At 41.8% G+C, this 20,616-nt stretch overlaps 1 protein-coding gene and 1 long non-coding RNA gene across 2 annotated transcripts; one reads left to right on the top strand and one right to left on the bottom strand.

The window, feature by feature from the left end:
* Positions 1 to 288: 288 nt before the first annotated feature.
* Positions 289 to 14,082, bottom strand: frk (fyn-related Src family tyrosine kinase). Its single transcript, XM_079339024.1, has 8 exons — positions 13,338 to 14,082; positions 9,877 to 9,998; positions 6,757 to 6,920; positions 6,488 to 6,656; positions 5,471 to 5,629; positions 3,714 to 3,895; positions 2,656 to 2,821; positions 289 to 2,227 (listed from the first exon to the last, which is right to left on the bottom strand). Exons 1-8 carry the CDS (start codon positions 13,742 to 13,744, stop codon positions 2,019 to 2,021), a joined length of 1,578 nt encoding a protein of 525 aa, XP_079195150.1. The 5' UTR covers positions 13,745 to 14,082; the 3' UTR covers positions 289 to 2,018.
* Positions 14,083 to 17,846: 3,764 nt separating this feature from the next.
* Positions 17,847 to 20,616, top strand: LOC306834642. The gene is made up of 3 exons (XR_013780515.1): positions 17,847 to 17,905; positions 18,770 to 19,415; positions 19,968 to 20,616. It is a non-coding gene; the product is annotated as an uncharacterized lncRNA (long non-coding RNA).

Raw genomic sequence — 20,616 nt, 5'->3', positions numbered from 1 at the left:
TATGTGACCTTTAAGAACGTGCACGTTGTATAATCATCTCCACTTTGAACTTACCTTGTGCATCACTGTTCTGTTTTTTTGTTGCCTCTGGGGAGTCTGGTTTTGGTGGGTTAGGATAAGGATAATGTCAACTGTTCTTAGAGGCAATAAATAAACCAAGATCATAGAACAATTCATTTTATTATATTATGCATACAGAATAATTATGTAAAATTACGTATAAACACTTCCATGGTAATAATATACAATTAACAACATTCAAATCATCAGAGCAGTGTGACTGCATCAAGACAGAATGAGCTGGACTTCTCTTTTATAACGTCTTTAGACTTCATGCAACAAATGTGAAATCTCTTTCCTCGTCGTTTCTGTTCCACTGAGAGGGCTGTGTCTGCTTCAGAGAGCCTGCCGAGTCTTTCTTTTGTGAAAGATGTCTCTGTGCATCAACTTCTCTGCAGGGAGGTTCAGGGTCGAAAGACAAGAAGAGCAGGTCCAGACTTAAAGAGCTGTGCAGCTTTGGACTAAAATCATCCAAATAAAAAACGTGCTTTGGGAAGTTTAAGCACAAAGTCACATTGGTCAGTCATTATATTGTCATTTCAACATGAATAAAATTAACAATGCATTGAACTTAAAGTACCCCACAACAGTGGGCGACGAGTGGACTCTTGTGTGTCATAATGTAATTCCCAAGTATTGCCCCCCCCCCTTACAAATGCAACAATCTGGGACCTTGACTGGAACAGAGTTAAAAAGATAAATTCCAGAGACGCTCGATATGATTATTGTTTTCTTTACATGCGCAGCTGGCTGAAGCCACCAGCTTCAGTTCAAACGACACGTGCAATCACAGACAGGACAGTTTGAATCCTTCAAAGGGATATTTATTTGTAGAAACCCCGAGTCCTTTAATAAAATAAATAATCTAATAACGCCGGGCCCTGGTTCCTTTCTGTGGAAAAAAAAGTAATTCACAAACTGTGTCCATCACCTACCTGCGAACGTTTTAACTAAAGTTACCGACGATGAAAGTTCAAATAAGTGCAAGTCTGGATAAAATGTTATGAAACACAGTTTGAGGTTCATCGTATCAAAACCTGTTATCACACAGCTAGCCTTAGCTCTGCTAAATAGCAGCATGAAGCTAAATGACTTGAGGATTTTAACAATCATTTTAGGCGTAAATCTTATCTCAGTTTTGTGTGATATTTACGGGCAGGAATGATCCGTTTCAGAGCACAAACTTGGTCATTTGAGGACATGATTTCAACATTTGTGCGGGATTTTATTTCCCTGCAGAGGAAAATCTGTCTTTTTGTAAGTGGCAGATTTTTATTTTAACACTAAGCTAAAAGCTAAAAGTGAAGTACTTGATGATGTCATGGAGGGCGTGGTCACGACTCTGCAGTGAAACCACGTTTGTTAAACGTATAATGCAGCCTGTCGGCGGCAGCCAAACAGTCACGTTGCTCTGCATGTGTTCAGTTACAAACAGAAGTGATTGAGCTCAGATAATCGGTCCTGTCAATCACTCTGTCTCACGGTCTAAAACAGAAAGCAAACAACTTGGAGGTAACCCTGACTCACTCGTCCTTTCAGGTATCTTCCCTCCTCCAGTAAAAAGCCCTGCAGGTAGACGGTGGAAAGAATGTGAGCTATGTGGCGTGCAGGACGAGCCGGTTGGTCGAGATGGACGGATAGCAGCTTTACGTCTCTGCTGAAAGAGGCCTGTTCCAGTCCAGATGAGACACATACACAGGCAGTCTGAGAATGTGCTCAGTTTTCACAACGAAGCAAAGCCAGGAGTGTTGTAACTATTTAAAAAAAGAAAAAAAAAAAGGAAAAATGCTTCTTCACTGCAGCTAAAGCATCCAATCACATGCAGATCATCCTTTAAATGACTGATGATGATTAAAATGACACTTCAATTTGCAGCTTCTTAAAAAAGATCAGTGTATGTGCATGATTGGATTCGGGTGATTTCGATGGCTGTTATCATCTTTCCTTTAAGTCACAGCTCAGTATCGGTTAGCATCATCGTACGAGGACACATCCTGGTCAAAGAAGTCCTCCAGCTTCCACTGCAGGGTCTCGAACGTGGGCCGGTCCTGCTCGTCCTCTTTCCAACAGTCCATCATGATGTTGTGCATGACTTTGGGGCAGCCGGGGGGGCAGGGCATCCTGTAGCCCTGACTGACCCTCTGCACCACCTGGTAGTTTGTCATGGCTGGAAGGACCACAAAATAGTTTGGTCATATGATGCATTTAAATTGAACTTTAAAATGTCTGCAGACTAAACGAGTTACTGAACATGTCGGCCTTGCTCTGATAGATCACGACAGTTTGCACCATGGAGGCAAATACGCCTGATCACAGCACATCTACAAACGAGAGAGGCTGGTTTGATAAAAATGAAAAAGCATATCAAAAGAATGATGTTGCATATTTGGTGGATGAACTTTATGAGGGACATTTATTCTGAAGAATGACCTTACAGCCTCTTTCTACCCAAGTAACTCCATAATGTTTAATACCAATGAGCCACTTCGATGAAAAACAGAATAAGTTAGAGAGCGTTTCAGACGTCCTCTATGTGTGACTCGATCGATCAAAGAACGGTCGTTCAGGTAACAACGAGGTTGATCAAAGTCTCACCCAGGTATGGCATCTGTCCAAACGTCATGATCTCGTGCAGCAGAATCCCAAAGGACCAAACGTCAGATTTGATGCTGAACTTGTTGTCGTGCAGGGCCTCAGGAGCCGTCCACTTCACGGGGATTTTAGATCCTTCTTTGGCTTCATACACGTTCTCGTTCTCCTTCTAAAACACAACAAAGCCCACGCCAGCAGTTTTTACTTCACTTCAGATTCTTTACTCAGACTTTGAGTCAAGAGTCACACGTTTGCAGCTTTACATTCAAAACCAGCCGCAGTCACACTTAGAGCAAGAAAAGCCACCTGCTACCGTTACAGTACGTGATCTGAAACAAGTTTGTCTCCTTGCATTTAGATTAGCTTCTGTATTATCAGTGCTGTGTTTATATCCTCATTCCTCTGCTAGTTAAGGTGAGCACCTCGCTGCAGCTCGAGGTTATCTGCTTGTTTGATTTATTGTTCCGGGACGTTCAACGTCAAGCGTTTCCTGTTTCTTTTTACTGCATACATGTTGTACAATTTTCTTCAAGGACGCAAGAAGCCGAGGAGAGGTGAACTATTTGAAGAATGCAGGCGTACAAATGCTTTGTACCTCAGTCGGTGCAAAACATCTGACGAAACTAGAAACTTAACAAATTAACGTTTAAAAAAAAAAAAAAAAAAAAAGGGCTCAACAAACTGTTTAACGTCAGGTTTTCTTTTCCAGGCACATGCTCACGACCCCCTGAAAACCTCTGAGACCCACTTTTGGGTCCCGGCCCACCAGTTGAGAACCACTGATTTGAAGCAAACAAAGGGAAGTGAAGAATAACTAACAGAGTTACATAAGACGGGCAGTGTTGGCAGGCAGGGAGGCCCAGGTGTCAGCAGACGTTTCAGATGACTCAGCAGTACATGCCAGTAAATGACAACAGTGTAATTAGTAGAGAATGAGGGTTTGCTTTAGTTACACTTCAAGGCAGCGAGTACAGGTGTCGTTGGATTAGATTTTCATTTCCTGGAGTGTAGTGTGCTTTTATTTCTCTGTGATCAGAGCAGTAAGACTAAGACAAACCCACCATGAAGACCCGGGCGAGGCCGAAGTCAGCCACCTTGCAGATGTTGTTTTCTCCCACCAGCACGTTCCTGGCTGCGAGGTCTCTGTGGATGTAGTTCTGTAACTCCAGGAAGGCCATGCCTGACGCCACCTGAGCAGCCATCTCGATCTGGTCATGGATCCTCAGCGAGGCGCCCTTATCCTCTGAAATCAAGGTAGAGAGGCACGTCATCAGTCAAACCATGAGTTTGAACTATGCAGACAGCTGTTCATGATCAAAAGCTCGATTACATGTTAAACGCCACACGAGTGAACTCTAAATACCAGCTGGATGTTCGAATGTATGATGATGGATTATTGTGAACATGTGTCTCCACACTGAGCGGAGGGCATTATTCCACTTGAGCGTTCCTCGGAGTGACCGTCACCCTAAATGAAAGTGACGCTACATTTCCCCCAGGAACAGCAGCTGTGTGAACACAGGAGTCGTCTACCTGACGTTGTTGTCTTTATTTGGGTTGTGTGACCAGCTTCAGTGGTTAGTTTGGACAAACTGTTTTACTCCTTTAACACACAATAACTCAAAAAGCGGCTTTGTCGCGGACACATTATTCGAGCGACCTCCGTGTTCTTATTTTTGGGGCCTTTAAGCCCCGTTTCCACCGAGCGGTCCGGCTCGTTTCGTCTCGGTACGGCGAGCATTTTTTCCTGCGTTTCCATAGACTAATCCCGGGAAAGATTCCCAAATAACCGATCCGTACCGTCCCACTTTTTGGGACCCTTCTGTTGGGGTGCCAAGAATGTGGAGTCGACCAGAAAAGGTGGAGCTAAACACTGCAGTCCGCTGATTGGTTGAAAGAATCGTCATTTCCCGTGTTACATCGGCAAACAAAACTCTGCCGTGTTTAAACCATTGACTGTAACACAGCTGATTGTTTACGTCTGTATTTCTCCTCGCCGCACACAGCCTTCTCTGAAACAAAGCTTGATTGAGTTCTTGTAATAAACAGTCACATGACAGTAACAGAGGAGATAAACTGCTGGATGTCTTCCAGTGTTGGTTTTGTTTGTGTAGCATTTTTCTCCTTTTTTGAATTTATGCAACAAAACCACTCAGCTAGATGGCTCGCCTGCAAGTGTTGTGTTCTTGAAGCTCAATTTAAAAGATCCATCTCTGTAGAGATCCTTCCTCTAATGCTGTCAGACATTTAGAATAAGCCGTTTAAATGAAACGACCCTGGTTATAAAATTTAGTTGTTGTAAAATGAGTTGTTAATCGTGGCCCTGCAGTGCCAACAGCTGACTGCGCTAACAAGCAGACAAATCAGTGAACTAACTAGACAGCCAGAGCATCAAACACAATCTGTTTCTGTCATTCATTCTGACCTGATGCAAACAGATCAAACTGGACTAGCTGTAGCACATCAGACACACCAGTGAGATCTGAGTCAAACTCAGAGTCCGACCTGCAGTTTTCCTTCTTCATCTAAATCTACACCAAATACTCAAAGTCTGAAAATGCCCCAAATATAACAGCCCCATGACAAACCCTCCATCAGAGGCCAAGATGACCAGGAAGTAAAATTCATGATGTGGGGACAAAGTTTTGTTTTATAACTACAGGATATTAACTGGTCTTATTGCTCTGATAACTCGTTACAGTCATCTGATCTTTGGCACAGCAGGGTGAATTGTTTTCACAGAACAGTAGCCCTGGACTCTGATCCCATTATAAAGCACACCACAATCACATGAGTAGACAAAAGAGAGTTATTTTACTCTGCAGGTACTCCAGCAGGCTGCCATTGTTCATCAGTTCAGTGATGATGTAGATGGGCTCCTCCAAGGTGCACACGGCGTACAGCTGGATCAGCTTGGCGTGCCGCAGCCTCTTCATGATCTGGGCCTCTCTCAGGAAGTCCTCGGGATCCATGGTACCTGAAAAAAAGTGTGCAGGGATGGTATGTTAGGAGTGGAACTTGAATATAACTGTTTTTCAGTGTGAAGATATTGGTTGGTTTGGACATCTTGGTTTGGTGAAGTATTACAGTTGTTGTTGTTTTGTTTCACGCTGGTTATACAAGAAAACTTTCATGTTCATGCTGACTGTCCAGGTCCTTTACCTCGTCAGATGGGACATTAAAGACTTACAGAACAATAAACAGATTTCTTTGTTCATTAATGTGACTTATCTTATAATAAAATGCAAACATTTCAGAACCTTATGAAAAATAAAGAGGGGTTAGAACACAGAAAGGTTTACAGACCAGAGCTGGCTAAACACTGAAGCTACAGTGTCCACCACATGGTGACCTGCGTAAGCATTGTCTCTGGGGAGGAGGGGGGGAGACAGCTTACTGTAATGTTTAGGAGAATATGTATATTTCTCCTTTAACTCACTAAAGAAACTAGGACAGACAGCTACTTCTACTGCAGAAAAAGAAAGGAGACACCGTGTCCCTCAACAGCTAAAAAAATGATTTATTCATTTGTAACAAAAACAAATGATGGCAAAGACACTTCAGGGCACTTACCTGGGTCCAATTATTATTTCTTTTCTGTGCACTAAACAAGACAAAATGTTTTATTCCACTGAAAAAGCCGGGAGCAGTCGCTGATAGCAACAGACAAGCAAGTCAAGAGAACACAAGTCGCCAAGACTGTAAAAGGCTGTAGCTCTGATATTTAACATACAGCCAACAAGGTGATCAAATCATGATCATTTGATCTGTGTGTATTCCTGAAAGGTTTTTCAGAGTCGACTCCTACAGTCATAGAAAAGGAAGCAGAGCGTACCAGATTTGAGGGTCTTGACTGCGACCGCTGTGGTGTCGTTCCAAAGGCCTTCAAACACTTCTCCAAACTGACCGGCTCCCAGCTTCCTCAGCAGCTTGATGGACTTGCGATCGATCTCCCATTGGTCCACAGTGTTGTATGACAGACCGTGAGTCTGAGGAGCCTCCATCTACATAGACAGGAGGAGTCATTGTTTACTGAGAGGACAATGGAAAAGAATGACTAGAAAGAAGAACACAACAGAATTAAGATCAACTTTATGCATTTACCTTTTCGCATGGTTGTCCCAGACGCACACAGAGGCCATCGGACTGTTTGGAGTAATGTTCCACTAACTCTTTTAGTGTCTGAAAGGATCTCGTCTTGGATACAAAGTAGTGACCGTTGTTCAGTTTTTTCAGCTTGTAATGCTTCACCTTCCCATTGTCAAGCACTGAAAATGAGTAAACAGGCAGTGATCAGTCAAGAAGCGTGTAAGTTAGTTTTCCTTAATGTTCACTGGGCCTTATGTTTTTAGCTAAAGCAAACAAACAATTGCATTACGTCTTGTTGACATGATTCATTTTTTTTTTTATATATAATTCTTTTTATTGAATTTTCAATAGAACTATACAAAACATACAGTGCATCTCATAATCAGTCCGGGACGTGGTAGGATGGATGTTTTACACATGTAGAAAGAAAGACAACAAAAAACAAAACCAACAGGTGGCGCCGATAGCGCAGCGGCAGCGCGCGCGCACCATGTTGCGAGGCTTTGCTCCTCGCGCGGGCGGCCCGGGTTCGCGTCCGGCCTGTGGCCACTTTCCCGCATGTCTCTCCCCACTCTCTCACTGTTTCCGACTCTATCCACTGTCCTATCAATAAAGGCAAAAAGGCCAAAAAAAACAAAACCAACAACAATCAACTCAAAACAAGTCTGAACGACTCTTACACAAGAGCCATGGCTAGATTCCATTAATTTTTAATCATGCAACTAATGATTGTATCTTTTGTGTGTAAGGTAGTGTAAGGTGGGAACACTTCATTTGTTTGAGCTCATTGCACAGTTTCAGTGTGCTAAGCTAACTCATTTGTCAATCACACCCACAATGTGAACGGCTGGCTCGAATGAATGACCCTGGATAGAATCATTGTGGAAAGGACTCAAAGGACGTGTCAACGAAGATTAATGGTGTATTCACACCTAACTTGTTTGGTTCGCTTGAAACGAACTCAAACCCTGGTGCGGACCTTTTGAGTAGGTGTGAATACAAACCATCGAACTCAGGTGCGCACCAAACAGCCGGACCCAGACCCAGCCGAAGAGGTGGTCTCGGTTCGCTTCCAAACGAACCCTGGTACGGTTCGTTTGAGGTGTGAAAGCAACCAGACCTCAGTCCGACCCAGCTCTAAAAATCCTACGGCTTTTTGGACATAACAGGCTCCCGTAGCCTCGCGCATTAAGGGAAATAATTGTTTGGTTAGCAGCACAGTGTTCTTGTTTGTTTGCCTACTTCTTTGATATAAGACACGGAGGTAATATTTAGTCTATCATTCAGACACTTTCACTGGTGTTTCAATATCTCTGTTCTTTTATTATCCAAAACATTTAAATCACTCAGAACAGCAGCAGTCTGATCCTCCTCCTCTCCCCTGCGCCACATACTTCATTTATAACCTCGTCCACATCCATCATAACACCGGTTGATTGCCCACACATAGATCTACATTTTTTACACAATTAAATATTTTTGCACCTGTACTTAAAGGATGAAATTGTTGCTAAAATGTTTAATACCAGGACAGTGAGTGCAGCATGCACGTTCTCCATGATTGTTTACTTTCATCTTGCGATTACGGCTTTACCCCGCCCTAAACCTTTTTATCCAATGATTGAACGATCTTCACACACGTGGTTTTGTTTATGAATTCTGGGCCTCTTGCGAAAAGAGTAGGACAGTACATTTATGGGAGCAGAGAATTTTTATGTAACTGGTTGACCTTGAAACCATAACTGAAGGCCCGGGTGAGAAACTCAACACTGCCCACAGTGTATGGAAGTGTTTGTTCGTGTGGTAGAGAAGTACAGATTGAAGTGATTGTACCCAACCTAACAGGCTTCTGCATGTTTCTGATAATCTCCACGACTGGAAACATGTTCAAACTAGCATCAATATTGGAGATGCTTTTCACTGAAGCTTGAGTGTCGTCGACATGGCAACCTGCATGAGCATTGACTCAAGGGAGGTGGAGCTTTTATTCCATTATTTTAGAGATAGGACAGCGTGGAGTCAGAAGTCAGGGCGAGACAGTGGGGAAAGACGTGCAGGAAAGGAGCAAGAGGTCAGATCTGAACCCTGGCCGTCTGCTTGGAGGACTTTAGCCTCAGCCCTCAGGGTGTGCACACTAACCACGATTGATGGCCCGCAGATTACTCCTTTAATTAAAAAAAAAAACATGAGTTCCTGTTTGAACTTCTTTATGATCCTTTCAAACATTTGAGACATTTCTATTCATGAAACGTCTTTTTTTCCATTTGCAAGTAATAAATATTATGATTATTAAACCACAGACACAAAACCCTAACCCCCAATAACTCTCTGTGTCCATCTGAACTTTGTTGACATTAGCAACTATAAGACACTGGCTATGAAAATCCAAGTGTTGCTTTATACCTTCAAGTTTGTGTTGTACTATCCAGCATGTACTGTATAATGATTATGTAATTCTCATAGATAAATTAACAAATACTTATTATTCCCTTAGATGAGGCTTTAGTTTCAAAGGAGAACTTAAAGGTCAAATATTGTACAAAATGGACTTTACCATGTTAACCTAACACTAATGTCTCCTTATTCTGTCTACATACTCCCAAATTAGTCCATCCTCTCTGTCTTCTGCCTGCTCCACTTTTCTAAAAATGTGTTCAAGCAGACCGTTTGGAGATTTTCCCTTCATGACATCACAAAGGGCAGTAGCCCCTCCCCCAGGTGGGTGACACTCCCACAGCTAGGTGTTTGTTCTGCCCTCTGAATCTGCCTTCTCACCGTAAACAATAGGACAAGGAGCGAGAAAGCCCGAGACACCCGAGTCTTTTATGAGAGGGGGCGTGGTCAGACACCTCATTTACATATTTAAAGCTACAGACACAGAAACAGCCTGTTTTGAGCAGAGCTGAAATAGACATTTATAGACATGATTAAATACATAAGATTGGATTTATTTTTTTCTGTAAGGTGACCTTGAGTGTCATGAAAGGCGCCCTTAAATAAAATATATTATTATTATTTAGAACAAGACACTTGACACATATGTTTTTGGGAGCTCGGAGACTTATTTAAAGTGGTTGAAGAGGAGGAGAATATGTGACCTTAAAGTTGCCGTCATAGCTTTTGGTCTCAGCTTACCTGAGAGGGAGAGCTCTCCTTTCTGACTTTCACAGTTTCTGATGAGAAATGCTCCTTGTATATTTCCTTCTGCCAGCAGCATCTTCTCTGCATCCAGCCTTTTAGTTTCGGGGAAATACCACCTGCAAATTAGAAGGAGAGCAAAGAGCTTGTCAGTCTGTGTTTTAAATGATAAATAAATAAATCAACAGTGCGGCTCAGAGGTTCACTTTGTTGTTCATAGTAAATTAAGTGAATGGCTCATTAATTCCCCTAACACGCTATATAACACATTAACCTATACCCAATCAAATTGTGTTTGATTAAGAAATGAATTAGGTGATGATGGAGCTGCAATGCCCTTTGGTCAGAAACCTCTGTGTGGAGTCTGCATGTTCTGCTAAATTACCTGTAGGTTTGAATGCGAATGTGGGTGGTTGTCTGTCTCTATCTCTCAGATCTGTGGCTGGCAAACATTTTAGGGCGTACCCCCAGTCCCTTTAAGTACCCTGTTGTTGTCAGAGAAATAAAGGCCGGTCTCAGTTTAAGACCCCTTTGCATTCACAGTTGATAAGTTTGGATCAAACTACATTAACAAGGGCGTCTCCCTCTCTCCCACACGGTGCAGCAGGTTGGGGAAGTTGGTAAGGACAGGCTATCTAACAAAGTAAGACCATTGATATCCCAATTTTGTCCCCCTTTAAATATTCTCTGATGTAAATTTACTATCTGCTGGTCTTTCAGATCTCTACCTTCTGGTGTTGACAGATGTCTCAAACAAAGGCAGGGTGTTTTATAGACTGAAGTTTATAAAGACCTGGGTTATCAATAGAAGTTTGAGGGTGTAATCACTCCAGGAAAGTCCTTCAGTTCCCTTCTTTGGTCCGAACCAAATACAAAAGGTATGGTATTGAACATTTTGAGCAACAGTTACATTCGTTTAGTATAGGAACTAAAATATTCCATTGTGTAAAAAATGCCAGCCTATGTGTGGGAAATTAAGCGGTGTTATGAGGAATACGGCAGAGGTTATCAATGGCTCAGGGAAGAGGAGGGTCAGACTGCTGCGGGGAAAATAACAAGAAGTGAAGTGCCAGGAAAACGTTGCTGTAGCTGCTGTTTTGTTTGTGGTCCGAGTGATTTAAACGTATTGGATAAAAAAAAAAGAACAGAGCAATGAAACACCAGTGAAAGTGTCTGAAAGATAGACCGAAGATTACCTCTGTATTTTATAACAAAGAAGTAGTCGATAGAAGCAAACAACAACACTGTGCTGCTAACCAAATAATTATTTCCCTTAACGCGCGAGGCAACGAGAGCCCGTCTGGTCACTTTCACACCTAAATCAAATCGTACCAGTGTGGAAGCGAACCGAGTGCACCTCTTCGACTGGGTCTGGGTCCGGCTGTTTGGTGCGCACCCGAGTTCGATGGTTTGTATTCACACCTACTCAAAAGCTCCGCACCAGGGTTTGGGTGTTTCAAGTGAACTAAACAAGGTAGGTGTGAATACACCCTTACAGAACGCCCGAAAGCATTCAGATGATCGGATGATCGCATCAGCATTTTGTAACGTTTGTCGCCATGTGAATCAAAAGATTTTTAAATTTCTCAACCCATCCTGATTGGATCAGTATGCTAATCTGTTTTGGTGTCAAACTGTTGAATGACATGAGTCAGACGGTTGTCTCTTCATCTTTCAGTTGAGTTTAAATCCATGCAGGCTGTCTTCATCTGTTGTCTCAGCTGTGAGAACTTTTCGGTCCCATTTTCTGACCCTTTTTACAGGTTTTAATTCCACAAAATCCCCTGAGCCAGCTGGTCTGACTGTGATCAAAGTGAGACGAAATTCAGTGGTCTGTTAGTTTAAATCAGAAGTCTTTCAGTCAATGATCATGATGGGTACATGTGGCACGATGAGGAAATGCTCAGTTTCACACTAATGAGCAGAAGTCCAAAGGAAGGAAACATGAAATCTGTAACTTTCCAAACTGTGATTCTGGTTTATTGTCCTCCAGATCCGCACGAGATAAAGAGCCTGACGTCATGCGTTATGAAACTAATTATTTCCTATCTCTCCCATCATGACCAGCAAGTTTGCGATTCATAGAAACCATGACACAAAAGATCTGGGGGATCAAAACCATTCTTGTGTCTGAGACCAAACGGGAAAAACCAGAGCACAGCTGAGCAGGAACAGGTCTGACATGCTGGTCCGGCTGAGAATGCAGCACAAATCCATGACGTTACTTTTACAACTCGTCTTAAAGAAAACAATGTTTTTTAAAGGGAACCTGACTTAGTCAAGACCTTTACGTTCTCATCATTTAAAGATATTTTATGGGTCATTGAAAAATGGAACATGAGGCCACGTGTGGAGTTTGTAGCCAGACTAGTTTCAGTCATAATAATTAAACATTCAATCAATGCCATTGTTCGTAAAATATCAACAAAGGCTCTTTTTTATGCACTGCTGACGATTCAGTGTCTTTGAGAATTCCCTTGGTGGGAATCATTAACCAGTGTGAGCAGATATTTCCTGGTCAAAGATAATCATTAACTCGAGCTTCAGTCTGCTCGACATGCAAATGTTTACAGATTTACAGTGATTTACCTGCCCAGGCGAAATGTTCAAGGTTGATGAGGTAGCATCTTTCAGTTACGGATTGTAAATATTCATTATTTAAAAAAAATTATGTTTAAATCAGGTGATTAAGAGAAGTATGGAATCTTAAATAAAGAGAAAGGGATGTAGAAACTATGTTTTAGAAATGTTGAGAAACTTTTAAAATGTTCTGAGATTGATTCTCATAAAATCGTAATACTCACTCAAAGTCTGAATAAAGTTCATCATTACATTAACCTAAAGGGTGCTTTTCACACCTGAGAAAGAACGAGAGAAGTGAACCAAAAGGCAGTGCATTGTGGGTAAAATTTGGCAGTCTGTACACAATATCAAATAGGTTTGACCAGAGGTGATAACACCAGTCTTCAGTCCTCCTAGCAGGTCAACATCCTGTGGTTAAATGTTTTTATTCATCACTCCGGTCAATATGCAAGTTGAAGCTGACACAGCAGACATTCAGCTTTACTTTAAAGATAGCATCAAAGTAAAACTGCGCTGCACCACAGGATGCTTTTTCCACTGTCCTGTTATTAACTCTCAGCTCATAGTGCAGAATTAGACTGGACGGTCGGCCTATTAGTCATTTACAACCTTGTGGCTGATAGTTACCACACAACATTTGACTGGCTTTAGTTGTCTTGACAAAGCACAGTGAAATATGTGAAAGCGATCTCAAAGTGACAAGATAACTCAAATATTTATCTGCGTTGGCAAAACAGATAGAGACTGAAAAAAAAGGTTTAATAAAAGAGATGGACTCTCATGGACAGTTAGTCATTACTTTTCCCCGCAGTCTATTGGCTGCATCCATAAATGGGACAGAAACGGTCAACTAAAAGTATTGGGATTACACTTACGGTTCAGCATCGACGCTCTCCACAGGAGCCACATAATTAGCGGGGATGTATCCCTCTTTGGAGGCTGAGATCCCGGTCAGAGCTTTTGCAAACCACCACTCTCCAGCGCTTTTATTGAGAGCCTCTAACTTGTCCCCCGCGTTGAAGCTCAGGTCCTCCCCGGTCCGAGCGGCATAATCATACAGAGCCACATAATACACGTCGGATCTCCCCGCTGGAAACGACCGGAACCCTATATCTGAAGGAGACTCCGGTGCTGGTGTTGAAACAGCACCTGGGTTTTCTATAACTATGGCAGATTTATCGACACGCCTGCTCTCTCCTCCTTCTCCATTGGATCGGTCCGGTTTTTTAAAACATGCCAGACAATTCTCCCAACACGCAGACAACCTCTTTTGGATCTCCATGATGTGCGGTCATCAATCACAGAGACTCATTCTGGGCCAGGATTTAAAAAAAGGGAAACAGTTTGTTGAATCCTGATTCATGATCCATTAAAGTCCTTTAAAGAAAGAAACCCTTTATAATAATCCCGGACTCTCCCTTCGGCACGCACCCAGTCTAAAATGTCAGGTTTCCTGGTACAGAGTTTAGTCCGAGTTCATAGTTCTCACTAGTTCTCAGGTCTCACTGCGCCAATCACCTGCACCTGCTCAGGAATGGGGAGCGGCTCGCGCTCTGTGACGTCCTGAGTGATCACGCGCGGAGGAGAGCGCCTGAGAGCTGGAAACAGGAAACAGCTGATTATTCCTGGAAGGAAAGTTGATTCTCAGTAACAATCTTTAGTGATTTTATAAAGGCAGAGAGCAAATGGACTCAGACAGTGAGGAGGACAGGGAACGGGCACTCCTCTCCTTCAATAAACAGCAACAGGAGTGTCCACTTCATTATACCTTAGTAGAATAGAGTTCATATATATTCTGTTACATTAAATATCAATGATATGCCTTATATGGAATGGTATTAGTGGTTTCCTGCTCCCATCAGGTCATTTGGCTGATAGTAATCAGTATGTGATCATCTGCATTGGCTGTGCATGCTGTCGGCATAACAGCTTGTTTCCAGTGTGTTATTACCAGTATACAGTATTTATTTTTATAGGTGATGCTGCTGTTGGACAGGGAGTGATGTGATACTTTCTGACAATATCAGAACTCCAGCTTGGGTTCAGAATGAATCTTGGTAAATGTGTTTCTATTCAGGTTAATGTCATGTATTTTAAAGTGAATTGTCTGTTTTTCACCCCTTCTCTGTTGGTACTTATGAGTGGGCCAAACTCTGCTATTTGAAGGTGAGCCTGACCATCTCATTCCAGCTGCATCAGAGGTGCTTATTGAGAGCAATCTTTTATTTGTATTAAAAAAAAACATTTCAGATTTTTATTAACAAATCCAGTTAACTAATTCATAAATGACATTTGCACATGTTTAATACAATACAAAAGCCTGGTTAAGACATCAGTCTCCAAATATGATCTATAATTGCATCATTTATAGAAACACCTGAAACTGGCAAAATGGCAACTTCTTCATCTGAGAGCTCCCGAGCCATCTGAATCTCAGGAACAAACACCGTCCCTGCATCTCAGTTCCCTTATTTGCGTCGAGTGTCCTCCGAGTTGTCTCCTCCACTTGCGTCTTAGTCCCGCCCACCAGAGATGCACGAAGGAAACAAAGTCGAGGAGAGAGGAAGGAGGAAATTATTCATTATTAAACAGTTTTGAATTAGCCTAGCCTAAATGATAATGAACTATGTATTTTATATACACATTTATGTCTCAGGAGTGCTGAAAAGGATTAAATTAGGATCTAAATGATTAAACTATGAAGATAAACAAGTGAGAATGTAAAACATGTTTGTGACTGACAGACTCCATCTTCAGCAAACTGCCATCATCATTAGACATTCAAACAGTCTTATGGATCAGACAATCATCAGACATTCAATCTGAGAGATCATAAACAGAAAATGAAACATGCATTGATTTATAGAAGTTATAAAGCATCATATTTGGTTGTTAATCTCCATGCCAGACTCTTTTTAATCCCAGCTCATCACAGACGGACTCTGTACAAACTCACAGCCGTTTATTAATCTGTTTAAAAGTCTGATTCTGCTGCAGTGTCCAATCAATGAGTGATATACAAGAAGGGGGCGTGTCTGTCAGTAAAAAGACTTCTGTGAAGTCGCATCTCCTCAGTCATCCTTCCTCAGATCTGCCTCCTCTCTCCTCAATCCTCCGTTCACTATAAGAGCTTTGGGACAATCCTCATCATGGCCTCATCAGGAGATTGCAAATAAGGAAAATGAGATGTAAGCCAGTGTCTCCATGCTGATTGTGAGGCCCATTCCAGTCGATCCCATGGTCTTCATAAACCTGAACAGGAGATAACCTTGATTAACGTATTGTTGAAACTACTATGACATATCGTCACACAAGATTCATGGGATTAATCAGTCTTATTTGCAGATAGCAAAAAAAGTCTGACTGGGGCAAATCAAATTTCTCTCTCAGCAGATTGAAAGCAGCAAAGTGTCTGTTAAGTTCTGCAACATTTACTAAACTCCTCTCTCTCCAGACATGATAAAACCGCTACAATAATAAATATAAACGTTAAAAACTTAAATGTAGATTTAAAAAGCTCCTGATCTGGTTTAAGAGTCTGATAGAATCCTAGCCTAGAGCCTTTAAGGACTCAAGCTTCTCTAGCTTGGAAAATACCATAGCTGGCAAAGAAGAGCCGCCAACCAAGACAGCTTCCATGTCAAGCCACAAGGGGGCAGTGGTGCCCAAACCACCCGAATGTTTCAAAACAAAAATGAGTTATTTTTAAAAACACTTCCAATCAAAGGTTATGTAAAAGTTGCAAAATGGGAGGGGGAGTAAGTGGTGCCAGCCTTTCAAAGGTTGTGCTTAAGAAGTGCAACTTACTCGCCACTAACTGACAAACAGATTTTTCACTTTTGTGCTGAATCCCCCAAGGAAATTTGAGCATTATTTAAAAGCTTAAAGATAGATAACATTTTAGCACATTGTAAGTCCAACTTGAGTTACTTTGTGAAGGAAATGAGGATAAAACTGAAGTGCTTAAGATAAATTACAGTAGACTAGAATGTAACAAAACCAGCAGTAAAAAAAAAGACACCTTCCCAGTGCTAAACTGCCACCACATGTAACCCTCAAAACATGACTGTAGTGTTAAATAAGCAGTGAGCACCTGTGAATTCAATCTAACTAATGGGTGACAGAGTATTAACAGAAGCCAATAAGTGGTCAATGTCAGCCGTGACCACACTACTAACAAAGCAGAGATAAGAACAACTTACTGTAACACTTTCTCCCGCTCTGTCTCACAGCAGCATCACACACTCCGCTCTGATAATGCATTTACTGACTCTATACATAGTAGGAATTAACTACACTTCTGAACAAACATTAACTATTGCATTTGTTTGAAACATGAACAGTTACAATCCTAAAGGAGGTGCAGAAGAAAAGGTTTAATTATTATTATTAAACTTACATTGAGGGGATAGTAACCCAGACTTCAGGTAAGTCTTCACACCTCAAGTGCAGGACCAGCAGGAAAACAGACTACAATATAAGAGACAAAATGGGTTCTATGAAATATGTCCATATCTACACAGTGATATGATACTATTTAAGACAGATCTTAACAAACCACACACCTGTAGACATGACAGAGAGAACAGCTTCAAAACAAATTAAACTCTGTTACTTCAAATTACAAAATGACTTAAAACCAGCTTGAATTTATCATTTGAATGCATAACCTGCCTCACAGCAAGGAAGTGGCAACAAACAGGCAGACAAGGTGGCCATGTTGCCACAGGTGCTTAATGGTTGATCTAATTAGGGGGCGGGACCATAGGAGGTTGCATTAAAGTCCAACAAGGAAAAACAAAGACTATAACCACTGCTCTCAATACAAAAATGCACCTTAACCTTTGTAGTTGGTTGTTGTGGAATTTTATGTTTGATACAAGTTATGTGAAGGACTACAACAACAGATTACGTTTATGGCAGATTGAAGTAATTGTAATGATAGGCCAATAGTTTCCAACTAGATCTTTAGGAGAATGTCAACTTGGGGTGCATTCCCTGTAAAATAACATTAAAAAAGGTGGAATACACAGTTTAATACACTGACACACCAACACATCATCATCAAAACATCAAACATACAGCACTAATAATAATAATAATAATAATAATAATAATAACAATAACAATAATAATAATAATAATAATAAAGTAGCTACTTTAACAACCACATTTAAACAAAATAGGATATAAACAAAGTAACCTTGTTTTATCTGAAGTTTTCAAATACTATGAAACATTGAGTTTCGTTCATCTGATAAAGAACAATTACCGTACATAGTTATTTCTTTTACTTGTTCTTGGACAGCATGTCAGGTATTATATTTCCTATTGTTCCTAAATGCAACATACAAACATTTTGAAATGCGCATGCGCGACGAAACGTTTATAAACAGCCATTTTGAATCAGACCTTCTATGCCGCCGGAAGCTGTCCCCTGCAGGTAAGGTCCAGCTGCACATTTATGATTCCAGAAGTTTAAAAAGTAGAATTTAGACGTTTTAATGAGAAGAACAATAAGCATCAGGTTAGTCTTTCATTGATGAATAATAACATGTGAATTAAAAAGAGCACTTCTTTTTCTGCTGTAACTTTGTCTCTCCACCCCCTCTGCTTTCACTCACTATTCACTCTTAAGTTTATTTTGTCCTCATCCTTGTCCATACTCATTGATGTTTTTCTCTTCCTCATTATGATCCTTTGTTGCCTGTTTATGGTGAAATAGTTATCTAATTGTTGTTTTCATCAAGTGGATATGAATCTTTTTTTGCAAATAAAGAACATAAAACATTCCTATGTGGTTTGCTAATGTACTTGGGTGTCTATAAACGTCCCTGTGGGAGTCACCCACTTATAGTCTGTGTGGGACTCACTGCACTGTTTGAATCTCCCATTTTGATGCAACGTTTCCAAGCAGTCTCTCCTGCACTCACCTGTGCATTAATGTGTGGTGTGACACAAAGGGAGTGAATGCCATTGTTGGCTGTGTTTGCTTAAGTTGTCTGTGTTGATGTGTTTTTCTTTGGTTATATTTTACAGAGCTCATAAGTGTAAACTATGAACTTTATTTCTTCCCATCTCCCTTTTATATGATTCTTTAGTATTGTCCCCTGTTGGCAGTGTTTTCTGCTTTTGGTTGTGTTTTTTGTGTTTGCTTGGGATATGTATCGCTCTGTCTGCATTCACTGTTTTTATTTGTATTTATTAGTTTTGTCTGCATGTGTAGGAGTATATATCAACTGCAGCTGTTCTTACTTGATCTCTAACAATGACGTGTTGCTTTTGTCCTGTGTTGCAGAGCTTCCAGCCCCCAGGGTCCGACACAGATGGAGCCAGAGGGATGATTCACTGTGTGCAGCTTTGTGGGGTGCGGGAACCCTGACATATGGTGGTCATGGCGAGGAGCTGATGTCACTTGCTAGCATCTTCGGGAGGAGGTGCTTTGCTTGGTCAATCGCGGCTGTTGGTGTGAGCTTCCTCCAGGACAGGAGGGGAAGGCTAGCGTTGTTCGGCAGGATAGAGGAAGCTAGGGCATCCATGATGTTGTGGAGTAGGAGGGAGGCTTGCTCTATATGGCAGCGTGGAGGCCCTTATCTGTTTCCCTATCCTGAAGGACACTGTCATCCCCTCTTTTTCTCTCGCATCAGCGGTTGTGAGCTGACTGAGTAGGTAATCTCTCTCCTGATGGTGTCGGCCTGTGTCACAGCACCTTGTCTCCATCTGACGGGGGTGTCTGTCAAGGTGCCTAATCTCTGCAGAGCTTGCACAGTGGATCCGGAGGACGGCTTTGGAGGACTACTGGAGCACAAGGGGAGTATCTTCAGGATGCCTGTTCTGCACCAGTGTAAGTTAATGTTGTGTACAGACATTAAGGCACACTGTTGTTTCAGGGTTTTGCTGACTACTCGCTGACGTGGATGCCGTACGGGCCACTGACCAGCCGTGCTGTGATGGTAAGACTGGTGTTATTTCCAGAGTTAAATGTCCTCCACACAGAAGTTACAAAAACACCATAAAATTGAAAATGGTCAAAGGAGTGAGCCGTTTATTTATTTCATGCACTTAAAACAAAAAATGAAGAAAAAAAAAGGGACAGTATGATTAAGTTAATATTAAAAAAAAAAAAAAGATGTCTTTTGAAAGAAATGTGCTGGAGAAGTAAATCAAACCCAGAGGGGCTCATTGAGGGGTAACACAGAAACGAGTTATTAAACTAGTCCAATATAATATAGCTAACCAGAAAACCTACTCAAAATGTAAAAGAAAATGCAGCAAGAGTAAATGTAGGAAGAGGACAACATAAGCATTTAACATGTTTATGATGGCCTATTAATTGGCCACGCAGGAAATGCATAGTTTTTATAAACGAGTTGATGCTGGTTCTGATGTAGCTGGGTAAATTATTCCAACAATCAGCTCCTCTGTATCTGATGGACAATTGTGGAAAGTGTTGTGAAGAATGCAGGATTATTACTTGATCACTACTGATGTGTTGCTTTTTCCAGGGAATCCTGGAAGCAGTCTCTCCCTGGGTGTCTGGGTTTCTCTTGCAGGTCTCGTGGGCTTCGTTCGTGTCCGGCGTGAACGTCTTCTTTGGGATGAAAGGACTGTGAAGAAGTCTTGAGAGCTTCCTTTTGAGGTCAGGAGTGTTCTACCGGGTGCTTCGACTTCCTCTTTGGGAGCGTTGGAGTGTCCGTGGTACTCTTGGATTTCTCTCTTGTGTTGGGTGTAGTGTCCCGTTTCCTCTTATTGGTGGGTGTTGTACCTTGAAGGTGCCTGGTTTCCCAAAGAGCTGGATGGTAGTGTTGGGACGTCTGTACGCTCCTTCCATTCTCAGCGGGCTTCCGGGTTTCCCGACAGACGCTTCATCTGTCCTTAAGTGGGAATGCAGACGTCCTATGAGATGTTCCATCTGATACGGGGGGGAGTCTATGAGTACCACTGGCACTTTAGCGCTACCAAAGGATGTTCAGGCATTCCTTTGGACACTCCCTTCCTTGACAGTTAGTTGCCAAGATTATTCGCAGTTCATGATTCCCAGAGGAGCAACCCGGGATCCTGAGGACAGCCTTCGAACATTGACTGTTTATAGGGACGCTGGATTCCCCCTATAACATGGATGCATTGTGTTTCTGTCATGTGTTGTTTATTTAT

The sequence above is a fragment of the Symphodus melops genome (genome assembly GCF_947650265.1).
Source record: "Symphodus melops genome assembly, chromosome: 1".
NCBI classification, from domain to species: domain Eukaryota; kingdom Metazoa; phylum Chordata; class Actinopteri; order Labriformes; family Labridae; genus Symphodus; species Symphodus melops.
Note: the sequence above shows the minus strand (reverse complement) of the source record. Positions and strands in the feature narration are given on the sequence as shown.

What these genes read in the sequence shown, in the direction of transcription:
- frk (XM_079339024.1), bottom strand. Translation starts at nt 13,744, where the DNA reads ATGGAGATCCAAAAGAGGTTGTCTGCGTGTTGGGAGAATTGTCTGGCA. An exon ending in GAGAGCGTCGATGCTGAACC is followed by an intron (nt 9,999 to 13,337) that starts GTAAGTGTAATC and finishes TCTAATTTGCAG; the next exon opens with GTGGTATTTCCCCGAAACTA. An exon ending in AGTCAAGACCCTCAAATCTG is followed by an intron (nt 5,630 to 6,487) that starts GTACGCTCTGCT and finishes ACTTTTTTTCAG; the next exon opens with GTACCATGGATCCCGAGGAC.